This window comes from Electrophorus electricus, chromosome 8, assembly GCF_041902795.1.
Source record: "Electrophorus electricus isolate QZ-2024a chromosome 8, ASM4190279v1, whole genome shotgun sequence".
Lineage (NCBI taxonomy): Eukaryota > Metazoa > Chordata > Actinopteri > Gymnotiformes > Gymnotidae > Electrophorus > Electrophorus electricus.
This window is the reverse complement of record NC_137504.1, coordinates 28,657,924-28,685,205: the sequence shown is the minus strand read 5'-3', so window position 1 is coordinate 28,685,205 and position 27,282 is coordinate 28,657,924. Positions and strand designations below refer to the sequence as shown.

The following is a 27,282-nucleotide window of genomic DNA, read 5'->3' as shown; positions in this document are numbered from 1 at the left end:
TACCTCTGTAAAGCTGGCTCGCATTTATCAGAAATAGAACAAAAACATTTATGATTGTGCTGGTTTGTGCTGTTAAATTAATCAATTGTGCTTGTACCATTTTTGAGAAACAATAAATATTATTAGACTATTAATATTATTGTTAACGGTATTACCTTATTATAATATCTTATTATAATATCTTTATAATATCTTATTATTAATGGTAAAGGATAATGGCTCATACAAGCAAGAGGACTCTGATATTTTTACTTACTGAACTTTATTTGATTTTAATTTTAGCTAAATGCTCCAAACACAATAAATGCAATAAGACCAAGCTTTAAAAAAACCCTCTTAGATACAACATTTTAATGTGAAATCGATGTTTATACCACTGGTGTTATTCTCCATGTTGTTTTGATAAAACATACTTGTATATGTATTGGTTTAAATGTGCTGTCTGTATGATTTCAATAAAATAACGATAATGGCTCATGGGAGGGTTGTAGAAAACGTCATACTAAATGTCATTACAAGCAAGTATGCGTTTAGATAAACATCAATCACTTATAGAAGTGTGTGTTTTCTGCAAAACCTGCCAACAAAAGTAGAAGAATCACCTAAACGTTACAAATTCGGGCAAACGAGACAAGGACAGGTGTGTTCTGAAACAATGTTGCTCTTTATCATACGGCGTTTTGGACTAAACGGCGCCTGTCCACCCGATCCATACAACATCAGATAGTATGACCTCGTGCAGACCTCGGGTCAGCCGCTCTGCAGGTGAGAGGCACGCGACAGGCGCGCAATAGGCGCGCAGCGCAGGTATTGAAGCGCGCATCCTTTTGCATTTTTACGCGCGTGTAGGGTTTTACCAAACCAAATGCAATCTACACAAAAAAGACGCCAACCATTAAACTTAAACCTACAATTTCATTTGAGCAACTAGGCTCACAAAAAATTATTAAATATTTATGTTTGTATTCTTCTAAATGTACGTGTGCGCCACGACGAGGCGCACCGCCATAGTAAGATGCTAAGCGCAAACGCATCCATCATTGCAAATGTAATCCGCAGCTCACGCACTTGCCTTTCTGAAAAAATGGTACCAGCTGCTTAATGCTGTTACCAAGCAACGAGATCAGTTTAATTAGCGCAAATAGACTAAAGGGGGGAGTTTAAGGAGACGCCAAACACGAGACCCGTCTGAGGTGAAATCCCACAATGTTTTACAATGTTTCAGTGTCACGCGTGTCTTATAAAAGCTTCTTTAAAGCTTCGTCGTTCGTGCAAAGTTCGAAACGGTCAAGATGCAGCGAGAAGTTCGCGAGCAGGACAGCGGCGTGTCGGCGTCTGGCAGGGACTTCCATATGTGGCACGACTACCTGGACCTGCGAGCGAGATTGTCGCAGATACTGGAGCAGAAAAACGTCCCCTATGCGCAAGAACGAGTGTCTGCTGACGACGTGTGGTTGGGACATCCCGGTCCAAACCAGCGCTCATCACCTTCCGACACCCACATCGATAGCTCAGTCAGCAGCTGCTGCGGGAGCAGCCAGTCGCTCAGCCGCGAGGCGTCCCGTCCCGCGAGCCCCCGTGACGTCTGTGGATTTTGCAAACGGAACGGAGAGAGCGCGGAGATCTACACGAGCCACAAGCTGAAGTCAAGAGACGGGAGGATCCTCTGTCCCGTGCTGCGGGACTACGTTTGTCCCTTCTGCAAAGCGACCGGGGACAAGGCGCACACTCGCCAGTACTGCCCGAGACGGAACGGATTACCTACCGGGTGTGACGTGTTCAAGCGCTCGGTAGTTCTTAAGGTCAACCTGGACTCGGGCGGCCACTACTAGAGGGGCACGGCGACTCCCCGCAGACTGTAATTAGTTTCACATTACAAATGTTTCGTTTATGTTTAATGTTTTCTATGTGTATGTTAAGTCTAGTAACTTTTCTTTTAGATGATTAGTGTGTGATGATGATGATGATTATTCTTGTCATCATCATCATCATCATCATCATCATCATCATCATTATTATTATTATTATTGTGCGTCTTTATGATATCTTATGTTCTTAGTTTTCCCTCCATTTCTCCCCTAGTCAGTCATTTCTTTTGCCGTTGTTCTGTTTTGCTGTTGTTAAACAGTGCTTTCGTTTTTCACTGAAAATAGTATTCATAGATCTGCTTCTACGCCGCAGCTACAGTGTTCTATATGAATCTAGATGTTTCTGACCACGTTTAACCGGCAGAGTTACATGTCATGTAGTTATAGGCTGGAACAGCCGAAGTTTACCAAAGGAATGGCACAAGCGTTTTAAGTGCTGCACTCCAAAATTGTTTAATAAAAATAATAAAAATGTTAACAAACAAAGCAATTCAGTGGAAAGATCTCTTTCAAATCACGGTATACCGTCCAGTTGATCTCTAGCGATTTAGCATAAACCAAAAACGCATTAGTTACAGTGGCCGATTGACCTTGCTTATTATAAAAGTGGATGCAACACGGAGGGTCATGCAATTATAAATGACAAGCTACAAGAGTACATTTAACATTTACATTAAGTCTAATTTAACTGAAATATTTTGTATTTTCTTGGGTCGTCTTTTTTAAGCAGTAGGGATTTCTTTTCACCAATAGATGGTGGCAACGGATTGCCAACTGCTGCTGTGTTCGTCTAACAATTTAGGCCTATAATAACAACATTTATATAACGCGGAACATTGTTACATTCTATCTATTACTAATTTAACTAGTCAAAAAAAAGATGTCCACAAGAAGAAATTCAGTCAGCGTAAAACGAAAGTTAAAGAAAGTTAAAGAAGGTAAAATTAAAACTAAAAACGTAAAACGATTGAACTACAACGCCCACAAGTCCTTAAATGCTTCCGCTTCTTCGTGATTGGTGGCGTGTGCGGGAAAAATAAAAGAAGTGACAGTAGTAGAAGTGTCTTGGGTGTGCAGTAACCTCTTTAGAAATTTCGACTTTAACACCTAACCAGTCTTTACAAGTAACGACACTTTATGTTTAGCAGGTTATTTTCAGGTAAAGTCAACTCTTACTGTCACTACTCACTCATATCTGTTGGCTTAGCAAGCTACTTCTCTAGCTAGCTCGTCATGCTTAGGCGACTTGGCTAAAGCTAATTTGCAATACAATACTGGTCGTTGTTTTGATGCTGAAATAAAGTAGGTTCATGTAAATGAATTTATTAGCCAGGTTTCAAGGTAGTTCGCTAGTTAATTCTTTTTGTTAGCTAGCTCACAGCTACTTTCATTACACACACACACACGAAGACGTATCCAGGTGAGTAGGTGCATTGTAGAGTAGTGAAATACCCAAGGTTTTGCAGAGAAACATGACTCTGAAACGTCCTGTTTCTCTGGAAACCTTGCATTTTGAATACCTCTACGTCTTATATATAAGCTGCTGTTGGCTTAAGATGTTTTTCGTTCACATCCAGTGGAATTATTTTTGGATTGTGCTGCATCTTTTGTGCAGGAGGGACCACAATGGCCTCTTGTCTGTCTGCTGTTGCTGAACAGCTTTTGAGAGACATCCATAGGGAGTACTCGGAGAAAGGCCAAAGTAAGTCATGAGAAGTGACAATTTAAATTCCTTACTTTCTACAAGTCTTGCCCAAATACATGAAGCTACCTGTACCAGGTTCACTGTGGTTAAGGGTGGTGTGTTTATTTTTAGAATATGTGCAAGCTTAAAACATGCCCTCCATGTTTCTGAAACAGATGACAATAACGTGCAGTACCCCAAAGTGGCACAGGGTGGGGATACATGGTTCAATCTGGTTGAATGTTACTTTTCCTATAAATCCTACATTTCTGGAATTCCTTACAGTTTTGCCCAGCTCATAAAAAAAGTTTGTATGGAACACTTTAGCCTCTATAGCTTTGAAATGACCTGTTTGTGTGAATTCTGGGTGCTTTAATTTGAAGCCACATGTACCCATAAAAGGGTTCTTCTCTTTATTCCCAATTATGATATTCCACGCTAGCCTTTGAGGGGCTCTGTGGTGCCTCCTCTACTCCCCACTCCTGCAATTTTCAGTACGTGACCTGGAAATGGAAAAGTCCACCATCGTTGAAGAAGTATCAGTTTTTAACGTGTGCTTTGGGGTAACCAACACGAGGATGCACATATGCTTCCTACTTCCTGCTTCATTTTAATGTCATGCTTTTTTTCATGCATGGCTTAAGTTTAATTTCTCCAGCTAATAAGTAAATTAAGAAAATGAAGGAAAAAAAAAAGTTGAACATGTACAAATGAGAGCTGTGGCTTAATGTCGATTACAGTATGCTTCAGTAAAATTTGTAGTAAAATAAAATCAAAACATTTGTCTGTAAAATGTATCTGTTCCATAACTTGACTATACCCAAGTTAGTCAGGAGACCAGGTATGCTTGAGGCTTTGAGATCTTTTGATTTTATTTATAACAGAGTCTCACATACTTTTACTAGAATTTTACTAGAATAGGCTGATCTCAGTTGTGGAGAACATTTGAACTTCGGAACATTTATAAGCAACTGTTCTGGCTGGCTGTTCCAATATTTTTTTTGTCTCTTTTTTTTTTTTTTTAGTACCAGATGACCTACTAATAGCGTAAGTATTAATGTGATCTGTCTGTCTGTGCTTGAGTGCATTTTTCTTTTGTTTTCTTGACCCTGATGTGACTAATTTTACTAATTTATCACTATACACCAAAAAGTCCACTAAAACCTGACGCTTACAACGGTGCTCTAATCTTGTCTGTTTAGATGCAGCCGTGCTGGTTTGGTTTGGGGTCAGGGCTGCAGCTCTTTCCAAGCTACTTATTTTTCCCATCACCCAGGACTTTGTTGTAGATGTCACTATCTGAATAAAACATGACATTTAAAAGTGCCCATTAAGGCATAACAGCAGTCATCGGGAAACCCCGAGGGGAATCATTAATCCATAGTAATTACCGCTACTGGGCATCACCTGCCACTCTAAACCACATTCTCATGTCACTGTAAGGCCACTAGGTACTTTACTGGGGATGCGATTGTGGTCAGTGAGTGCTATCTTCTCCCATCATGTCTCCAGTGTGACAGCTTCACCCCAAAAGCTGATGGTTGGTGAGGGCTTTACCGATCATGTGACTGTGGATGGATGAAAGGGATTGGAGGAGTTTATTTTTAAGCAGCGGTTTTCCACCAGTCATGGCTGATTTGTTAACCACCAGAATGAAAAATGTGAAAGCAGTTCTGAGGTGGCATCTGGTTTCATTATGAGAAGCTTCAGCTTTCACTAGCCCCCTCTTTCCCATCCAGGTTGAGGTTTGTGTTTGGCTCCTGTGTTCTGCATGCCTTGGATCTTGTGGACCGACGCGCCGTAACGTGTGTGTCCTCCCCAAGTGGCCGAGTGGCCTTCCAGGTACGTCGGGAATTACAAAATCCTCCAGAATGCCAAGAAATTCCACCAAAATTTCTACATATACCAATAGTGTCCCCTTTGTAATACATAGTTTTCATGACTAAACATTTCTTGCAAAATCTTCAGACCTTTCATTTTCTTGTAATATGTTGCGGTTTCTTCCATCGTCAGTGATTGGGTGACTCACAGAACTTTGTTTGACCTAGGCTCATTTGTAGTGCTTATTCAAACCCTGACTCTCGTATAGCGATCCTCATATACTATGTCTACCTGCGAGAGGCTGTGGTTTTCGCATCCACAGGGCGAGTGCCAGGCTCCACCCTGACTCTAGCGCCACACGGTGCAGGGTGGGTAGGCACCAGTGGCTCACTACTCCTGCGGCCTGGCTGTGACTGTAGTTGGGCCTCAGTGGGGTACGTAAACTCTCCCTCCACTCTCAGGACCTTTTTTTTTTTTCCCTTTCCTCCCACTTTCTTTGTTGTAGTGGACACTCAGTGGCCAGTGTGACACGTTTCCGCTAAACGCCCACTGTGCTGAGAGACCATGGACAATAAACGCTAACGGATGGACTATTATAAGAAAAGCCATGACTCAGAAACGGTCTTTCCTCTGTTTCGTCTACCACAATTCAGGTTCCCGCCTTTTGTTTTTGTTGGCTTGGCCAACACAATGTACCTCATTCAACAGATATTTTGAGGTTCTTCCAGGAATCTTTTACTGATGTTAAGACCTTGAAAAAGAAGATTGGGTGTTTGGGTTTTGACAATTTACTCCTTCCTTTAGATGATGTTTTAACTGTGTGTGAAAACTGGCTGTTCAATGTGAGGAACATGTTCAACTGCCAAGACAAACAGCAATAATACGTGGTATTCTGCTCATTCCAATTGTCTTACTTCCTGCCATACTACCTAGCTGCTAGCTTTAGCATATTGCTGATTCCTAAAACATGTGGCGTGTGCAGAAATGTGAACGTTGGAGGTGTATTTTCTGTTCTTTAGGCAAGTCACAGTTCATATTCAGCAACATGAGATCAGGTTTGAGAAAGGTTGTTGGAATTGGAGGGATGAATGTCCTGAGGTGTTTTCTCTCCTGCAGTAGAAGAGCTCTGGGGGAATCTCAGTGTAGTCACATAGCATGAGGTTATCTGTGATTCAGGGATCCAAGCTTACACAAACTGCCCACAGCTCAAGCTGAATGTCTGTCTTTTTGGACTTTAAACACCATAGAAATTTCTCTCAGTGCCAACACCAAGTGGTTGTGTTGGAACAAAATTGGAGTCTGAGGCCTTGAAGCAAATGTCTGGCTGGTTTTTAATTTAAGGAGTTCTCCTTGGGCAGTTGGATACACTTAGTTAAATATTAGCCTTAAGCCTTCAATTAGTCTTTAATTGAGCAAACCGTAACGTAAAGAGATGACATTTAGTTTTGAAGAAGGAGGGTAAGGGTAGAAACGACTTCTTGATAATAGGATTGAACACCTAATGTGGTTTCACACAATACAATAATCATTGAAAGATTCCCCGTGACAGTCACATTCATTCATGGCTGGTATGAGAGAGAACGAAGTGTCTTTCTGAAACTGTTGCTTTTGTAGCAGTGGGTTTTAAAACAACTTCCAAATAAAGTGTATTGTTTATGATGTGGAGAAATTATTTGCATACTGTAGGGCATTATTGTAACTAAGTGCTCAGTACTCATGCAGCAGATGTACTTATGAATGTCCCTTTACTGTATTATGTGTCAGCATTGTGATAATAGCTAGCATATGACATTTTTTTGCTTTTTTGCACAAAAATCCAGTTAATCACCCCCTAAAAAATCGAGTTATTGAAATTGAGATAAGAACTTTGGAAATCAAATAAACCTCTCCAGGTACTACTGAGCATTCTATATAAAACACTGTGATGTACTGTAGTGTACCTTAAATCACCGCACCAGTTGAGAGTGTCAAACTGCAGGGAGGAAGGTCCCGTTCTGATTCATTTCTGACCCGTACCAGTTCCTTTGGTGAAGACCATTTTTAAACTCAACACGGTCACTTTCCATATAGTTCATAGAGGAGATGGTCTGCATTATTTTAAAAATTGACACATAATTCTAATAATAGCTTAGATTTTTTGCTTTTGATAGTGTTTCTTAGGAATATTTAAAGGAAGCAAATGACACAAGGAATTTTCCTAAAATCTGATGTTAATGATGACATTAAATTTTGCATTTGAACACTGGTTTGGATCAGAATATAAGCATACAATGATATGTTAAAAACAAGACAGCTGGATGGTCCGGATTTCACCAGACTGCCATCCCCTGCTAAGACATTCTTCACTCAAGAGCAGTGTCTGACATCTTAGACACTTGAAAATTTCTGAAGGGTTGCGTAGAATATAAATATGATCTCCCGTGTCTTACAGCTGAAAGTGTCTTGATTCTTAGAGGCCTGCTATTTCGAAGGCTGATCTGTGCCATATTGGTCTAATTACAGTAGATACGTAAAGCACAAGTGAAGTACATTAGTGCAGTGTCCTAGAATTCATGGTCGTGTTAAAATTTGACTAATCTTTTGTTACATGGCTAATGAATGTCTGTTGGCTTTATAATGGCAGCTCTTGTCTGCATGTCCAGATTGGAAAAAATAAAAACTATTTAAAATGAGAGAACTTCATTTATGAACAGCTGTTTATCAGCATACCAACATTAATACTGATTCTATAACTATTAATGTACATTTCTTTTTTCATGCAGCATTCCTCAATAAAGAAGCGTGTATAAAGTATATTTAAGCATACTACTTCCCCCCCAGTGTTTTATAAGATTCTGTAAATACATAAAAATACATTATAATGCATGTACAACACAAAACACGGCGTATCAAGGCAATGTACTCTAAATTATGTCAACAGCTTTAAACATGAGGTATTCCATTATCAGCAGGTTCAGCAGAACATCAGTAAATCTCTTTCCAACTCACTTGTACAACACTGAATATCTGTTTTTTTCACAGGTTTCATTTTTTTATTTGAAAAATTAAATATTTAAATGTCATTTACTAAGGGTCGTTTTATTATAAAAACCCGAATATATGAAACACTTGGTTTTAAACAAGTGTACTTATTTTGTAGAGAGAGCTGTGTATATGGTGCCATGAGTATGCTGTCCACACTGTGCAAAACAATGCTCTCCAGTCCTCTACGTGCATGATGTTCTTGTTTTGGAGGAGAGTGTTTGTAATGATGGCGCTTCTCTTCACGCAGACCCAGTTCTTCTTCCTCATGTCTCTGGTTGTGAGGGGGATAGATTTTCATTAATATCTTATTTCGCTTGTCATCCTGTATGAGGATCAGTGGGCCTAATAACAACTTGCCCTTGGGCCACTCTCCAGCTGTTCCCAGATCAGAATTCCCTTTGCATTGACCTCTACCTGTATCTTTTATTTCACACTGCACTTAAAATGAAAAGGGAAGTTGGTCTGTGTTATTTGTCTGAATGTTGATTGTGGTGGCAGTTAGAGAGTCGTGCAGCTGGATCATATGAAGTTATCTTGTAGTGAATGATTTACTTTGTGAGTCTGAAATGTATTATACAGAACCAATACAGCTGATGTTAAAATGTTTTGGCAGTGTGCTTCTTCTATCTGGAATAAGGATGAATATATTTTATGGTAATGAGCAACTACCTGCGCTTCTGTTGGCTCTGTTTTATTCTTAAACCAAGCTCTTTGTTAGACTGGAAAGATCTGAGAAATGATGTGAGCATGTGAAATTTTTTTTTAATCTGCAGAAACTGGTTTTATATGAGTAATGGAAGATTTTATGCGCAAATTTCTGAGAGTGTCCATCATTTGTGTGTGTTAGCCTACACTATGAAATGGTGTATATAACTGACTAATATATAGCAGACCAACCATAGACTGCGTATAAAATGAAACAGTTAGACATAAGGTTGCACAACTTATAATTTTACCCATTATCGAAATGTTGTTTTTTGCAATAGTATGTGCTGTGAACCTTACTGGTCTGGTGTTCCAGATGAGTGTATTGTCAGATTCGATGAGTCACATGTATGATCGAACAGACAAAAAATAATGCAGGCTGACCTTGAAGGGTTTGAAATAAACAATATTAGTTTCAGTGTAATTACCTATTTTTTATATTTCTGTGCATTTTGTATAGCCTTAGACAATATTTTGAAGATACTAGCTAGATATATACTGTACTCTCCCAGTTCAATATGAGACTTAATATGTAATGTAGACGTCAGCTGAATGTCAGACCAATTATCCTCACGGTCTTCACTCTTTCCCCATATTCCTGAAGAATTTCCAGCCCAGGAGCCTGCCAGCTACATCAAATTGCTCCGGCGGAGGAAAGTAGCCGTGGAGCTTTCGAGGGAGATCGGAATTAGAAGCTCAGCAGAATGATCTAATTTAGTTGCGGACGTGAGAACATGCAGGTGGTGAGCAGGCCACAGGCTATCGCTCATTTTGGCTAATGCTTTAAAGGTCTTCCACGGTATGTGGCGCTCCCATGGGTGAGACACACTTACTAGCAGTGGCGCATCATTTAGGTCTGTTACTGCAGCCCTCCTGTGACACTAATGAATTAGCTGGCCTTTGGCTGCTAGGAGATAATGCCTGGTGTTTGTCACACTGGCTGTTTTGGGGTCTTGGACTGATCTTTTGTCTGGCCTAATGAGGTGGGATGTTTCACTGACAGGCACTAGAGGCAGGGCTCGGGGGCAGATTTTGCAGAAAGATAAGAATTCAGTATGTTAGAAAGCTTTTATTAATTTTTTATTTTTTTTAGTTAAAACTAATAGGGGAGCCTGACTGGTGTTGACAGCCAAATCAGTCATCCCAGTATTGCAAACAGTGTAATTGCTAATAGATAATCGTTCTGTTGTGCCGTTAGCCTGCTGGCTGGACTGACATCACTCTGTGCATCGTAAGTGGGTAGGGAGCTGGAGAGTAGCAGGAACTGTCACTAGCATTGTTTGTGCTCACTGAGCTGTTACTTGCTAATTATGTGATGATAATTGTGCTAATTTTGTTTAATTAACAAATTTACTGTTTAATTAAGTCACTTCCATGACATCTCAAGAATCTCAGCTGGATTGAAATTTGTTTAAATGTCTGAAGTTGAAATGTCTAAACAAGTTGAAATTTGCTTAGTCTCTAAACAAGTGGATTCATCCAATTCAGAATAAAATGATATGAAAAATGTTGGAAAACTGCATATTTCATCGTTTTACTTTACTGATCTAAATTTGAAGTGAAGAACAGTAAGGTTTATATTGGCAAGACTTTAGCAGTTTCATTCTCTCCTCCTGTATATATGTCTGTCTCTCTCTCTCTCATTTTTTATATATATATATATATATATATATATATATATATATATATAAAATATAAAATGATGGATTGTTTATAAGTGTTGGTCTTTCGCTGTTTAGCTGTTTTCGCTGTAGAGTCCACCCCCCCCCCCCCCCTTTAGTCGTGCTCATGCGGATAAGCTGCAGATCTAGTGCACAGGAAGTGGAAATGCTAAATGGAATCTCCAGTATTTACTTAAAAAATTAAAAAAAAAAAAATCTTTTCCACATTACAGCTTCAAAATGGCAGTAAAACAGATGATGCACATGGTTTCACTAGACGATGCTCAGCTTCCTCCATCACACATAAAATGTCCCATCTGTCCCATTATTTATTGATTTGTTTTTTGGATGAAGACCATCAGACTGACCTGGCTCACAGCCTGGTTGTCGCCCTGCACCTCGGGTCCTGCAGCTTCCCACAAACTCGCGGTCAGCTCCGGCACTCCCACCGGGGTCATCGGAACCGATTTGCGCCATCTGATGATGGATTGCGGTCCTCACCGACATCGCAGTTTTTCTACCAGTACCAGTTTTTTATTTTTGAAGGGTCTCAGAAATATGGCCACTGTTGTGCTCTATGGTAACACTACAGTCAAGCTCCCCTCCACCCCTCAGACTTTGTCACGGTGAAACTGGCTCATGTGGCCACGGTGGAATCCCTGCTGTGCTTCCTGGGTTGGGGGATCGAGATGTCACATGGGTGAGCTAGAGACCAGCAAGCCTCTGGGGTAAATGAGAGCCTCTGTAGTGAATAAGGGAAGGAACTGGTGTATGGTGGTTAGGAAGAGATTTGCTAACGTGAAAAGCAATTGGCTTTAAGGACAGGAAATGATACAGTATTAAGCCACAGCCAATGTAATGTAAACAAAATAGGCATCAATTAGCAAGAGTCAATAGAAGAGACTTACTGTTTCAGAGGAAGATGTCGAGAAAGTGATCCCATCAGCTGGAGTCTGTGATCATTATCTAGTTAGTGTTTCAGTGCACATGTTTTATGTCACGGCAGCAGCTGGAGTGAGGCATATAAAAGAGGAGAGAAGGGTTTTAGTGCTAAAATATGCTTGTCAGTTGCATATTACTGATTAATTAAATGGAACCAGGAACAGTTTGTGGGACCAAGGCTGCGCGAAATTTAAAAAAAAAAAAAAAAATTCCTGATGACTCAAAATATAGCATGTGTAAGGGGTAGATTCTAAATCGGGCTAGGGTGGTTTCAGATTCCCATCATGCAATAAGGGACAATGTCATGAATTATTGTGTCAGTGCAGATGTGATGATGAGAAGGAGGATGTTTCGGTACCAAACTATGAGCAGAAATCTGACTCACTCTACAGCCTCGGGGGTGGGGGTTTGTGTGTGTACATCTAGTGATAGATTGGTGATAGATTACCAAGACATAAGAGATCGAGAGAGACACTGTTTAAATCTTTATAATATCTCTCATCAGATCATGTTTTCCAGTTCAGTACATTATGCAGTTTTGCTTGAAAGGTTTGTGAACCCTTTAGAAGTTTGTATCTTTCTGCATAAATTTGACCTAAAAGTTCATCAGGTTGTCACAAATATTAAAAGTAGATGAGAGAACGAAATCAAATAAATCAGACACAAATTTGACTGTCATTTTATTTATTGAGGAAATTGATCCAGTATTACACATGTGAGCGGCAAAAGTATGTGAACTGGTAATTGTTGATTAGTCCTGCACATCGACTTGGGGGAATTTTAACCCATTCCTTCATACAAAAGAGCTTCAACTCCGTTATGTTGGTGGATTTCCTCTCATGAACTGTTTGCTTCAGGTCCTCCCACGATATTTCTATTGGATTTATCTCAGGACTTTCACTTGGCCATTCCAAAACCTTAACTTTATTCTTCTTTAACCATTCTTTGGTAGAACGACTTGTTTGCTTATGGTGGTTGTCTTGCTGCAAGTCCCACACTCCCTTGAGTTTCGGCTCACAGACAGATGGCCTGAAATTTTCCTGTAATTTAGAATTTGCTGGTAGAATTCAGAATTCATTGTTCCATCAACGATGGTAAGCCGTCCTGTCCCAGATGCAGCAAAATGGGTGAAAACCATGATGCTTCCACTACTGTGTTTCACAGAAGGGATGGGGTTCTTATGCTGGAATGCGGGGTTTCCCTTTCTCCAAACATAACACCTCTCATTTAAACCAAAAAAATCTATTTTGGTCTCATCCGTTCACAAAACATCGTTCCAATAGCCTCCTGGCTTGTCCATGTGATCTTTAGCAAAGTGCAGGTGGGCAGCAGTGTTTCTGGAGATCAGCAGCTTTCTTTTTGCAGCCCTGCCATGCACACCACTGTTGTTCAGTGTTCTCCTGATGGTGTACTTATGAACATTAACCTCAGCCAGTGTGAGAAGACTTTAGTTGTGTATCTTGGATTCCTTTGTGACCTTGCAGAGTACTACATGCCTTGCTCTTGGCGTGATCCTCGTTGGTGGAATTTCCTCCATTTGTACAAAATATGTCTGACTGTGGATCGATGGAGTCAAAACTTTTTAGAGATGGTTTTGTAACCTTTTCCAGCCTGATGAGCATCCTGAGGTCCTCAGAAATCTCCTTGTGTTGTGAGGATCAGACTTTGCTAGATCCCTGTTCTTCAAATAAAACGTGGTGCCCATTCACACATGATTACCATCTGACTGATAACACCTGACTCAATTTTTTTCTTCAAATCATCTGCTAATTCTAAAGGTTCACATACTTTTGCCACTCATAGATATGTACTATTGGATACTTTTTCCTCAGTAAATAAGTGACAAAGGCTAATATTGTTGTCTCATCTGTTTGATTTGGTTCTATTTATCTACTTTTAGATCACATTTATGCAGAAAATATACAAACCTCTAAAGGGTTCACAGACTTTCAAGCACCACTGTATCACAACTTTGTATTAAAACTGTAAATCAGATCTGAGAATAACCTAGTAGCAATGGTCACTGTGCAAACAGGCGCAGACGCCAAAAGGATGATGATGATGATGATGATGATGATGATGATGAGAAATGTTTATAGAGTGAATAAATCCTGGCTTTGGAAAAACAAAAGCGAAGAATGGCATTGCCTGTGTCTGCGGAGGTTGTGAGGAGAGCAGATATGGGATGTAGGAGTTTGTTCATGGTAAGGAGACGTGTGATTGGTTCAGCTCTAGCTTCATATAGGGTTGTTGAAAGTTGGGCTGCCCTTGTGGCATTGAGAGCATCCCTGTAGTGATCAGTAAAAAGACAGGAACTGTACTGCAAGTCATGTTTCCTTGTAGAAACTCTTGAGATGTCGACCACAGGTTTTCAGTTTCCCAAGTTCAGGGATGCACCATGGAGAAGAACAGGTGGATAGAACTAGCGTGGATTTCTGTGGGGGGGGGGGATTCATTTTCGGGCATTAGAGAGAACCCTGTAGTAGTTTTCAACAAGTCATCTGTGATTAGTAGGAATCCAGAGAAAAACAGGAACAAGGACATTAGAAAATGAGATGGAACTGAAAGATCTGAGGTTATTCTGTTTTGTGGGGATGGAAATATTAAGAGGAAAATTCTAGCTGGTAGTCGGAAATGCCTAAATCTAGTCAAGTACAATGTCTAGTAAATTTTGTTGTCGGTGAGTGAAGAGCAGGGTGGATAATGTGTGGTAGATGAGGCCAGAAGGAAGCTCCAACATGTCATGCCGGCTCTCCTCCAAAGTCCATCTAGCTGGTGCAGCTTCAATAAACTTGTCTGTGGAAAATGTCATTCAGCTGTTGACTAGTGACAGCAGTCGTGTGACGGTGCACACGAGCCAATGACACCACGTTAACTCTCCTCCCCTCAACCCCGAGCATTTTTAGGTGAAGTTCTACTATGAATAGCACTATAGTCCTCTAAATATAGAGGGGTAGAATAGCACTGCCAGTGTATTTTCATGGTGGTTTCGTGTCCAGTCATGAAACTGCCTCCAGGGGACACCCACCAGTCTCATAACCCTGCTCATCCACCATGACGCCGTACTGCCGCTCACCTCCTCTGGCTCCTCTCTTCTAATTACTTCATTTCAGGTGATTTACGGGATGAGTGTCATTTTTCTGACAGTGACTTTTTTTTCTCTTTTTTTTTGCAGGGCAGAATAGGAGATAATTTAAGGTGGCTAGCGAGTTCGTCTGTGCTTTGGGAGAATAATGGACTATGTGGTGGGGTCAGAGCAGGATTTATTATGCTGATGCCGTCTGATTAATGCAGCCAGGTAACGCGCTCGTGAGTCATACTCCGCGCCAGATCTCCTGGACGTGATCGAGGAGATTAATTTTTGATGTTACCTTGCAAACGGAAATGCATTCGGCTCATTGGAATTTTTAATTGTATTCTTTTTGGTGCGTTTACAACTTAACAAAATTCTGTTGGCAACATATGAGATGACGAGGCCGAAAACCTAAGTGAGAAATCACTATAGGTGAGAAAGTGAGAGAGAGCACTATAAGTGTGTTCGCTGCAATACACTGTGATAACATTGCTTCTGCAAATGTGTGCAGCATCGCAGATTCCATTCCATTCTTTACGCTGCCCGAACGCTACATACGTGGCTTGCTTCGTGGCCTTCCTACCGAGGTGTCCGTTAACGGCTCACCTTTAGGACGTACTGGGGGTGATTTCCTGAAAGCACACACGAGGGTCACATGCCTCACGACACCTGTGTCCCCTACCCGTGGTGAGGCGGTGGGGGCAGAGCCCGTGTGTTGGAGGAGACCTGTCTGGCGGTGAATGACGGAGGACGAGGACCGGTCAGTCACGCTGCACGGCCTTGTGGTGCAGCATGCCTGATCGGTGGCTGCAGTGCATGCTGGGAGCCAGAGCACACACAATGCGATACTTTTCTAATTGATCCTCTCTTCCTTCTCTCTCACCTCACAGGTCTTGGGTGGATCTGGCCATCTGTATACATGCTATACATCCTGTCATTTCTGCCCCTGTCCTGCTTTCGCTTTCTCCGTGCTCAGAAGAAATGAAAGTCTGGTGGTGAGTTCAGCTCTCTCTCTCTCTCTCTCGTTTTTTGTCCTTTCTTCTTTGCAATCTAACCTTTCTGTTTCTTACATACCATGCACAGATGTGTTCAAAGGCAGTGAGCAGACCTTGAGACCTTCCGGGGGGGTGGGGGGTGTGAGTATACCTTTGCTCGTCTCCCCGCCGTCCCAGGACGGCCAGTGCCGTCACGGTCCCATGACACGGAGTTGAGTTCGCCCCAATGACACTGGGTTGCTCTTCTGTTGTTTCTGCTCCCCCCTGTGGAGGCGCTGTTTGATCGTGTGGGCCGGCTTCAAGGGGAGCCTTCGGCGTGTTTCACCACGGAATAACATTTCAGTCATCCTTCCTCGTGCGCCTTCAGAGACAGCGGCTAAAATTAGGCGGCCTGTGGGAGAAAGAGCCCAGCGGGCAGAGGCCCTCGGAGCAGCCCTGCGACCTTCTACCCTCCCCTGAGATCCCCTGGTAGAATCGCACTGCCAGCATCCACCACATGAGTGAACGCCGGAATCCGTCTTTTAGATCTCGCCTCAGTGTGAGCTGCAGGACGGAGGCCGTTATGCTGAATCCCTGATTCAGTGAGAGTGCTGGCAGACATTTTGGATGCGATTTAAACTTCCTCTTCTCCTCTGTGAGCCTCCCAAAGAGAAAACAAACATGGTTTAAAAACAGAAAAGCTGGGCCTGACATTCTCATCAGGAGAGAGAGAGAGAGAGAGAGAGAGAGAGAGAGAGAGAGAGAGAGAGAGAGAGAGAGAGAGAGAGAGAGAGAGAGAGAGAGAGAGAGAGAGAGAGAGAGAGAGAGAGAGAGAGAGAGAGAGAGAGAGAGAGAGAGAGAGAGAGAGAGAGAGAGAGAGAGAGAGAGAGAGAGAGAGAGAGATGCATGTGTGGGAAGCGGGCTGCTGTGATCTTAGCAGCTGTAATAGACACATACACACATGTGCGCACACACAGAAGCGGCAGCTGCAGGACAGCTGAGGGGAAGGGACACTAGCCCCTCAAGACAGGGCCTGTTGTGTACAGGCCCTACACTGGGGGGGGGGGGGGGGGGGGGGGGTTATTGTGGTGGTATAAAACCTGAGTGAACACATCAAAAAAACAACTCACGTGCTTGTCTGTCGTTCTCCGGTCATAGCCACACCACCTCCGTGTTCTCATCTCTCTGCCTGCCATATTCCTGTGTTACTCATTCTCTCGTGCCCTTTACGCTGACTTCAGCTCGATGTTTGTCTGAGCCTCATCTGACATAATGATGCTCTCTGTCTTTTCCCTCTTGGTCTCAGGAGTGTTTGGACCTGAAAAACACACTGTGGCAGTGCCATTTTGACCACTTCAGTAGTCATAAACTCGAAAGGGACAACTGGTTCACGTAGAAAACATAAGAAAAGATAGCTTGTGGTAACACTGCAATCTAATTTGACCTGGTTTTCACGCATACATATAAACCAATGATTGAAAACACACACACACACACACACACACACACACACACACACACACACACACACACATACATATACACACAACTTAGCTGAGACTTTGACAGCCAAGACAACAACTGAGAGCTTCACTTTCACTTTTAAGTCCTGATTTCTCTACTGTTGGGAACACCGCTGCAGGGTTGTGTGCTTTGGCTGGTATTAACTCCAGCCTGGCAGTATGTTGTTCCCTGCTGTGCTCCCTCCTGACTGCCTTAACTAATGGATGTGTCTCTCTCTGATCCCCCATCTCCCCCCACCCCAGTGTAAGCACATCTTGGCGGCCTACGTCTGCCAGGCGATGGGGGTGTGCCGTCAAGAGCAGGTCTCAGATCAGCAAATGACCCTCATCCTGTCAGGATAGGCCGTGCCGGATCTATAGGGCACTGTCCTGGGACGAGCCAAGTGGAACCAAGGATGACCTAAACCCCAGTAGGTGCCCTGTTTTGGGGCATGAACACAGGGATAAGAAGAGTGGCTTTTCCTTATCACCCATTTTCACTGGGTGTTCACTGGGTGTTGAGTCTTTCATTGGTGCTTTTCTCTTTACATGGTAGAGAATTGAGTAATAATATCCTCTGTTACTACACCCGTGACTGTAGCCTTTAGGGTGAAACTGAGCTTATCCTCACCTGAAAGTTTGCTGGTCACTGGGAGCAAAGGTTCCAAAGCAATCAGCAAGTGAGATCTCTGGATGTGTGGAGAGATTTGACTGGACCCAGCTTCCCAGAAACCACAATCTTCATATGAACTGTGTAAAGAGACTTAAAAAAAAAAGAAAAAAAAAAAAAAAAGATTGTGACCTAGATTCTCAACCACATTGTTTTTATTAAAAGTGTAACTCTTCACCCCACCCCTCAGTTCTCACACGACCATTTAATCAGCTGCCAGAGAATATAAATCTGTTGCTTGAGGATGACTACCGCCATGTTCCTTCCTTATATTTAAAGGGTCAGCGCCCTGAACAACAAACCCGACTCTCTGCTGTCATAGCTAGCTAAAATGGCAGTGTTTTTAGCCTTTCAACATGGGTTTCCTGTCCTTTTATGTTGCAGAGCTTTTCGTCAGACAGTATTGGGTGTAAGCCTTGCATGTAGGACATTTACTGAAAGCATGTTAGGGTAATTTCCCTTTTGCATGCCTCATGACACATGTGTTCTTTTCCTGTTGTATTGATTGTTTGCCAGTTGCTGTCTGTAGCTTGTCATTCGCCACATTCATGCTTGTGGTTGTTTTGTGTGCGGCCTGCCAGCACGGCAAACTCCACCTTTCGCACCGACGTGCCTTTTTTAATCTGGAGTTTAGCACGTACTGACACATTGATGCGCTACGCTAAACATGCGCAGTAAACAAAGATAAACATACAAAACACTGACATATATTAAGATTTATGAGAATATAATACTAATTCTTTTCTGGTTTTGAAGGTGGAGAGGGGCTATTTTTTATATAAAGAGCTTTATTAACAAAATTGTCACCAGACATACAGATTCACGTTAAATAACAGTACTGCTTTTCCCCCCTTATACATCTGACAATTGTGGTAACACGAACACTTAAAAGCACTGAACATCAATTGTGAACCACAGTGTATGCTGATTAGTGACAAATACTGTAGCACATTTAAAAAATACACTTATGAAAAAAGTTGTTTTTTCTCCTGTCTTTCTTTCCTCAAAGGCAGGATTGTTAGAACTAGAGCAGATCTTGTCTGAGTACTGAGTAGTTATACTTTACTTAAAATAGCTGGAAGGCCTTTTTTTTTGCCTATAGACTGCTTTCACTGAGCTACAAAAGTACACAATTGATTTCTAATGGAATACAATGACGCCACCACTACAGTGCAGTACAGATTGGTCTCCATGGGAATGTCCTGTACATTTGGCACACTCCCGCAGTTTAGCCCTTAAAAGCAGTAATGAAACTTACATACTTGCATTTCTTTAAGACCAGCAGAGCCACTGAGTTCTGCTGTTGGACCTCGACCTGTGCATCTCGCCCACTGTCTCTCAAAGCAACGCCACATTTCACTTGATAAGGAACGTTTCCTTGCTGTCTGACAGAATGGGTGCGTGGCATCGCCCTGGAGCACACGCCCGTCAGTTGTTCAGAGGAAAAAAACCCACGTGGCAGATGACATCTGACTCCTCGCAGCGTGGCTGGTGCTTCAGATCTGCCTTAATGAAGACTGATGCTTTCTCTCACGCTAATGGATGGAAGTGGAGTGAGATAATTGCACACTTTTAATAATAAAAGACTTTCATACATCAAATATGCAAAGCAAATATCTAACTTGCATCAACCATAACACTTGGGTCTTTCAATATTCAGCACCATCAATGAACTTGTTCACTTTGAAATTATGCTCCTAAATTGCTCCTGAGTCCTGTAATCATATCTTTTAATAGAATTGGCATTGTCACATGGTACGCAGTATCTATGAATTTGGATCAACTGGGGTAGAAGGGAACTAATATTCACAGTATATGCAGAATAAAGTGGGAACAATGCAGCCAGCTCCTAGTTTGGATCAGAGGTGACACTTTAAATTTGCTCAGGGCTCTCTGCTCCACTCTTAGCTTAGATGCTTTCATTGGTGAGCATTCAATGACCAACTGGGTCCTTGGGGACTAGACCCATAGAAGAGACACCACCAAGTCAAGCAGCTGTGCTGCTGGGACCACTGGCTGTGTGGGGTGGAGATTCATACATTTGGAGATTGCACTTGCTTTTGCTGAGAGGTGGGCTTGTGGCTTGCAAAACCAATTCTAGGGTCTAACAGAATGATCTGCAGTACAACTTGGTTATAGCCTAAACTCTGGTGTATCAGAACAGTTTGTCTAGAGTTCTGGTTGATTCCAGAAGTAGAAGAACTGCTTGATATACTCACTCTGACTTAAAAGTTTACACAGTGCTCTTTTTTCATGTAGAGCATAGCCTGACTTGGTTTCTCTGATCTTCAGTTCATTCCCTCGACATGCTTTATGTGGGCCGCCTTGTGATTTTGTTTGGTAAATTTTTTTATTTTATTTTATCTCTTTAACTTGAGCTTTCTAAACTTTCTCAGTTGTGAAGATTTCATTAAGAAGGTCTTAAATTTAAGTGTGGCACTTCAAAAGACGCAGGTCACGTTTTTGTGTGTCCCCTTACACCATGGTAATGAGTGGGTGTTCCTGTGAGTGGTGCATGTGACGTTTTGTTTCCTTCGCTGCACTCCTTCCGTGCGCTGTCAACACGACCCGAGCGCTTGGGCCCCGTCTTCTGCTCACATGCTAGCTTCCTCTGGGACGCTCTACGGGTGCTTCTGTCTCTGCTTCTGCTCTTTGTTTACCCCCAACATTTGCTGGTGGTAAAATGCCTCTGCTGAGAGACAGGAGTCTTGATTTGTTAATCAAGTATCGAGGTGTTTTCTGACTGGCTTTCTTAATACGTCAGTCCATTAAGGCTTAGAATAAAGTGTATAGTTTATTCCGGCTTGTTCGCTGTTTTTCAGGTTGAAGAGGAATTCCTGTATCTCTTTTGGCATTGTAGTGATTACAAGAAGATTGGCCCCCTGCACTAGTTCAACAATTAAAGTTCTAGAGAGCGACCTGCTTTCGAAGGTCTGGCTAAGATTTTTTTTTCGTCCTCATAAATAGATTAGTGGTCCACTTTCAGGGCATTTTCCTAAAATACCCCATCATTCTCGCAGGCATTACAGAGGTCTGTAAACATTGTTCCACACATTTTGAAATGACACTGATTAAGCATAAGGTTAAATTAAGTTAGACTAAAGGGCCCCCTTGGCTATAACAAAGGGTCTATGGTCATGGTGACATGGTCTCTGTTTCGACTGCTCCCATTGGAGCTCAGGTACAGCTCGTCCCGGCGGCAGAAGAAGTGGCGGGCAAGGATCTTCCGAAAGGTGTGCCTGAACTCGCGGATGCGGTAGGCGTAGATGATGGGGTTGACCGCCGAGTTGGCGTGCGAGAGGATGATGGCCACATACATGGCGTACTCTGACTTGACGAGGTGCGTGAAGAGTGTGAGGCAGTTGATCACGTGCACCGGCAGCCAGCAGAGGCCAAACAGGCCCACAATGATGGACAGGGACTTGGCGGCACGCACCTCGCGCTGCAGTAGCCCCTGGTGGTGGCTTTCGCCGCCGCCGCCGGCTCCACCCACCGTGCTGCGCAGTTCGATCTGGCGCAGCTGCCTCCGCGCCACCGTGAAGATCTTGGCGTAGATGCCCAGCATGATGAGCAGAGGCGGCAGCACACAGCCGAAGAAGTTGAAGTAGACCATGTAGCTCATGTCCACCACACTCTCGAACTGGCAGTCCAGGCAGCAGCTGCGCAGGAAGCCCCGCCCCAAGTCCGGGCCTGGTGCCGTCCCGGCCCCGCCCACGGCCCCGCCCTCCGCCCTGCTGCTGCGGCGGCTGCTATTTGGGGCGGAAGTGCTTTCGTTGCTGTGCACGCTGCAGGCGCTGGCTTTTTTGTTCCAGCCTGCAAATGGGATGAGGCCAATGATGAAGGATAGAATCCATAGGATGGTGATGATCTCACGCGCCCTCTTCCCTGTGACCAGCTCCTTATACCTGAACAGAGTGGGGAGAGAGGGGTCAGTCTGTGGGAGCAGAAGACAGGGGCTTCAGAACAAAGTTACACTTGCTCTGTTCTAAAGCTAGAGAATAAAACAAAGTTCCCAAACACGGCTATAGATGCAAGCGCTGACTGCTTTGTCCCCGCAGTGGTGATAGATTTTGGTCAATGACTTGTACTACAGTATGATAAAATATATCATATCATACTGCAGTATGATTGTGTGTATGTCTGTGTCTGTCATACTGCAGTATTGGGACAATTGTATCAAATACAAATGGGAAGTCACAGCACTGATGCAATCAGACAATCTGAGCCAGCTCACGTGGTAAAATGAACCTTATGACCACATCCTTTTCTTGCCATCTCAGTCATTTCTGACCAGTTGTAAATGTTATTCTATTTATGTGCTATTCTTGTAAATATGATAATCTATAATTAGGAAGATGAGCCAAACCGGTTTCTCTGTTGCGGTTACTGTAAATGTGGGGGGGTACGGCCCAGAGCAGTGTGTCTGGGTGCTAGACAGGGGGAGGTGCACTCGTCAGTGCAGGGCATTAATCACGGCCCTGCATGGCTGTAGACTCCTGCTCTCACGCTGATGGAGTCGAGTGAGTAATCCACTGGGGGCATTATTCATCATGTCCTCCCAAGGCTTGTCACGATGTTTCTCTTCCCCATGGACAGAGATGATCCATGCTGCCATCAATAACAGGGCCCTGGACCACCGTATTGAAGCGTGGAGGGAGAGTGCACGGCTACAGTCATGGGTGGAGAGGCACCCAGGTCTGGAACTTTGCTTCTGTGGCAGGCTGAAGGGGCTTTGATTATTTCTTTTGCCAGCCAATGATAAAATCACAGGTGTATAACTAACTCTAATTAGAGTTACATGGGCTGGAAATTTTCCATGGAAAGTCAGACTTGGAGATTTGGGGACTTTTGAAAACACCCCCACCTGGTGATTATTTAAATGAATTGCAGTCTTCTTGCACAGACACCTGTAGTTTACGTTAATCTATTTCATGTTCTGGTACAGAAGCTCCAAATTACATTTGTTTACAAGCTTGCTAGCTACTTAGCCTAACCGAACACATTTAGTAAGTGAGTTAATCACGTTTGGTCATTTCGTTTGTATGTGTCATGTGTTTTAAAAAGGTTTTTCAAATGATTTACACTGTTTTCAAACCATTGCCTACAAATGCTTCACGTGCTGTTGAAGTCTTCTGTGATGTAGAGCCTGTTTGCTTTTAGCTGTTGGTCATTTCTGCGATGCCTACTCATACAGCCTACCAGCCCAGTCAGTTCACATATATTTGACTGAGTTACAAGTTCTGCCCTATGAGTAAACAGATTAAACTGCACAAGTTAGGAAAGGTGCAATGTCTGTTTTTCTGTATTTTTATATTGAGAGAAACATGACATGTATAAAGAAAAAAATGCTGTTAATTGCCCTAATGTCGGTAATTGTCATAATAGCTGAATGTGCATTCCTACTACCGTCACTAGTGTGATATGTTTATGTATTTTTTTTTTTTTGCGGAATCTTTTTTTTTAATCTTTTTCATTTTCATGCGTCCTTTCTCAGATTCTCCCAACTTTGCCCTCCGACTATGTTCTCTTCACCCTCAAACTCACTGTGGGTGTGGGAGTGCGTTCATCTGGTTTATATTTCACTGTTTAGCTCAGGATGGACCCCTTTTAACAAACGCCTCTTTGGCCTCCTCTGTCACCCTCCTCGGTCGCCGAGGACACGGGCGCAGAGGTCAGAGTTCACCCGTGCTGGCGACAGAGGCTTCTCCTGCTCCCCTCGGAGCCCTCGTCTCTCTTCTCTCCCTCTCTGCTTCCTCTATGCTCAGCGTAGGTGGAAGGAAGGTGCAGTGTTCATCATGATCGTGCATGGCCATGATCCCCCGCCACGCTGATCGTTCAACAAGCATGACAATACAGGGGCCATACAGCTAAAGGATTGTGCCATGAAGCAACAGCTGAAATTGACGGTCAGCTGTCTGCCAAATCAATGAAGAATATTAATTTTAAATTGTTTTACTTGCACATCATGTGTTTGTCTTATCCATTCTGCTGCGGTTTAAAGGGGTATCTCTCCGTCAGTAAAGATTTACTCTGTCCTGCGTGTACCGTTACTGTATGCCTCTATAAGCAGCCTACATTCAGTATGGAAATAATACAGCAAACATTTACCCGTCTGGGCTGTACATGTGCACAGTTGTATGTTAAATATAATTCAAAGCTATTGTTGTAAAGGGAAAAAAAGGATTGGTCAATGCATTAGTCACAATCTCCGCAGAAGATGCTCTCTCTCAGTCCAAGATCAGGTTTAATCAGTGCCCAGAGATATGACTCCTAAGCCTTATGGGTACAAAACATTTTCTTTCCGACTCCTCAGCCTCTGCCGTTTTTGTGGTAAACGAGCTGTGTAGGTGTGTTGGTGAAAGGGAGAGAGGAAGAGATCCTTGGAACAAGACTTTCTTTGCATCTTTGCATCTCTGACAAAAAAGCGACTGAAAACATCAGCCCTGCCCCTCACCCACACACAGCTAGCTTGTATTTATAGCTGATAATGGAGGCATATTTGGGATGCAAGTCCACACTACAGAGTACACGACGCCAGCCCTCTGCCAGGCAGTTCTTTGAGTCTGTTCAGACACCGCAAGATGCTACACACTAGCCAGAGCTCCGGCTTTGTGTTCAAACGAGTGAGGGGGGCAAAGCTGTGTGGAGACTGCTGTTAAATGAAACACACAAGGGAGTGCAGTGGGAGGAAACGCGCGTTTGCTTCCGGCTGGTCCCGGCTCACTGACTCCCACTGTACCCAAAGTCTGATAAGTTTTATATGTAACTAAGTGAACGAAACCAGAAGAAGAACCAAAACAACAAGCTGACAAACCAAGCAACAAATAAAGGCAAAATGCACATCTTGGGGTGGGGGGGGTGGGGGGTTTGGGCGCCAGGGGAGTGGCTCAATCTCCTGGCGGGGTCCTGTGTGGGCCGTCTGTTTCTCAAGTATGCAAACAGCTGTGGAAACACTCATCTGAGAAGAAATCACAGTTCTACAAGCCCCGTGTGAGCACGCACCAGTCTCCCAAGTCTCTTTCGCACTTTCACTAGGTGTACAGTTACCCATCTTTCCACGGTTGTGTATTTCACCACATCGTGAGTCTCACATTATGTGAGACTTCTGTCCCAGAATGTCCTCTTTATGGTCCTAAGAAGCTGTAATGTGCTGCTGTGATGCACTGATGCAGAGGGTCATTTTACTTTGGTTTCAGCGTTTTGTATTTATTATTATATGTTTATATTTACTTATTTTCTGCTCAATAATATATAGTCCTCAGACAAAACAGCTGTAAGTTATTCTGAGCCTGAGGGTTATGTGAATTAGCTCATTGGTAAATCAACAGAACTGGATGCTAACAGCCTGACTTTTATTGGTCTGGTTCTAGCCATTGAAAAATCTCATGGACTAATCAGTGGTAATTCCTTATACACATGTAACTTATTTTACGTCACAACGTATGTCCCTGCACTGTTTTATCGTAGTAGTCAAATCGCTATTATGCGTCTTCAGTTATACATTTAACTGTAGGCATGAGACGAACTCAGTCCAACTCAGATGCTGTTATGGAATAAGATAGTAGCAGAATTACCTCGCCTGATTATAGAATTTGCGAGTTGTCCTGTCACTGCACACGGACGCCACACAAAAACATTTAAGGAGGCCCTGTCTGACTGCATTAAACAGGCTTGTGTGTAGCGTGAATGTAGTTTCAGCCACTGGCTTCAGTGTGCGTAACGCTGTCCCTGCTTAGTGCTCATCACGGCACTGCAGAAAGGGTCCTCCAAGAACCCGAGGAACTTCAAACCAACTTCACGCAGACCAACAGGCAAAGGATAACCTATTGATTACGCCCACCATTCAGCACGTTTTTCTTGTCTGTAGCAACACTATAGGACTACCATAAAAATGGGTTAAATAGGAACTTTAGAATATAACTTCAAGAAGCATGTTCTCTGTCTTGCCCATCCATCACCGTCGGCCAAGACTACAACGTTAGAGTGGATAAAGCTTCGAGCAGCTTATCGCACCAAATCTTCGCCTTCCACTGACTAAGACTACACTCACATGGTGTATTGATTACGCCAGACATGCTGAGTCCGGGTATGTCCCCGTGTCGATCATTCGCACGGTCTCCGCGATGTGGTGATGTTGCGACTGAACATGGAAGTCCGTGACTCACCTCAGAGGAATTTTGACAGCCAGATACCTGTCGATGGCAACCGCCAGAAGACTGAATATCGAACTTTGAGTTAGTACCAGAACAAAACACGCCAGAAAAAGGCATCCGTAAAAGTCCGAGGGTAAACCGAGACTTATAGTGATGGCAAAGGGGATGGCGAGGCAACCAACTAAAATATCTGCCACCGCCAACGACACCAAAAAATAGTTCGTCGCGTTCTTAAGAGTGGAGTTGATCGCTACAGCCCAGCACACCAGTACATTGCCGACAATTGACAGAACAGCAATTATTAATTCAATTGCGATGTAGAAGGCATTCATTTCAGCAAACTGTAGGACAAGACACCACCGCTCGCCGAAAACTAGCCTACGATGTCATGGGAAGGTCCGGTTCTTGCACGTCCAGCGATAAATAACACCGCCTTTTGGAATAATAATCCGCTGCAATCCCAAGTGTGTAATTTGCGAAAACGGCCATCTGCAATTAAAACAGAAATAATAAAAATTAGAGTTAAACCATGAACCTCCTACAAAAGTACCGTCATGCCGCCTTAACTGAAACCAAGGTTTTGGAGATTCCAAAACGAGTAGTGTCAAGTTCAGGTCTATTTGCTCAGCTCTTCCTGCTACATGGGTGTAAGATATCCGTTTTGCCAAACTGACACAAAAGTACACAAAGTTACCGCATTTAGGTAAACAAAAAAGGCACGCAGGGAAAGAGATGAGCGGCCCTGAGTTGTATTACATGCTGAAGTCCCGCTTACCCTGAGTGCTCAGCTCGCTGGCGCTCCGTGCTCGTGCGCTACATGGTCCAGCGGCGGCGCGAGCGCGACACATGGCTCCGCGAGCGCTTCGACGGGAAAAGTCCGTGACGGCTCCTAACCACGCCCAGCCGCGCGAGCCCATCGCACGCGACGATGCGTTGCGACAGCTCGAGGGGCGAAGAAGGTGAAGCGTCCCAGCACGACACCGCTGCCCTGCCGTTCACGTTTAGACCGACGGCAAGCGGAGAAACGAGAACGCTTTGCGCGGGGTCACGTACTTATCCGAGAACCACGTGAAGCAGGCGGACTGGCACAGCGAGAGTCGCGCTGCAACGCTCGGGGTTTACTGGGAACTTCTCCTTCCTCGTGGTATAAAAGGAACCTTCCATTCTGCACGCACACGTTTAACAGCAATGGCAAGACTCGTGCC

At 43.4% G+C, this 27,282-nt stretch overlaps 2 protein-coding genes across 12 annotated transcripts; one reads left to right on the top strand and one right to left on the bottom strand.

Annotated features, from left to right (window-relative positions):
- Positions 1-1,128: 1,128 nt before the first annotated feature.
- zswim7 (zinc finger, SWIM-type containing 7) lies at positions 1,129-19,462 on the top strand. Of its 8 annotated transcripts, none has more exons than XM_035526896.2 (6): positions 2,880-3,027; positions 3,484-3,570; positions 4,578-4,599; positions 5,292-5,394; positions 15,669-15,773; positions 19,317-19,412. In XM_035526896.2, the coding sequence occupies exons 1-6, from the start codon at positions 3,006-3,008 to the stop codon at positions 19,395-19,397; spliced, it is 420 nt and encodes a 139-aa protein (XP_035382789.2). In that variant the 5' UTR covers positions 2,880-3,005; the 3' UTR covers positions 19,398-19,412. The 8 variants fall into 8 exon arrangements, 3 of the variants coding, with proteins under 3 accessions (XP_035382789.2, XP_026860106.1, XP_035382791.1); XM_027004305.3 differs by lacking the exon at positions 19,317-19,412 and adding an exon at positions 17,519-17,887; XM_035526898.2 differs by lacking the exon at positions 19,317-19,412 and adding an exon at positions 15,862-15,997.
- adora2b (adenosine A2b receptor) lies at positions 17,886-27,214 on the bottom strand. 4 transcript variants are annotated; one of them, XR_014124796.1, is made up of 4 exons: positions 26,853-27,214; positions 26,090-26,566; positions 19,183-21,829; positions 17,886-18,017 (listed from the first exon to the last, which is right to left on the bottom strand). XR_014124796.1 is itself a non-coding variant. In XM_027004303.3 (3 exons), exons 2-3 carry the CDS (start codon positions 26,407-26,409, stop codon positions 21,040-21,042), a joined length of 1,110 nt encoding a protein of 369 aa, XP_026860104.2. In that variant the 5' UTR covers positions 26,410-26,566; positions 26,853-27,214; the 3' UTR covers positions 18,708-21,039. The 4 variants fall into 4 exon arrangements, 1 of the variants encoding a protein (XP_026860104.2); XR_003410235.3 differs by lacking the exon at positions 17,886-18,017 and having other exon boundaries at positions 18,708-19,459; positions 20,144-21,829; XR_003410236.3 differs by lacking the exon at positions 17,886-18,017 and having other exon boundaries at positions 18,708-19,459; positions 20,404-21,829.
- Between the last annotated feature and the right edge of the window lie 68 nt (positions 27,215-27,282).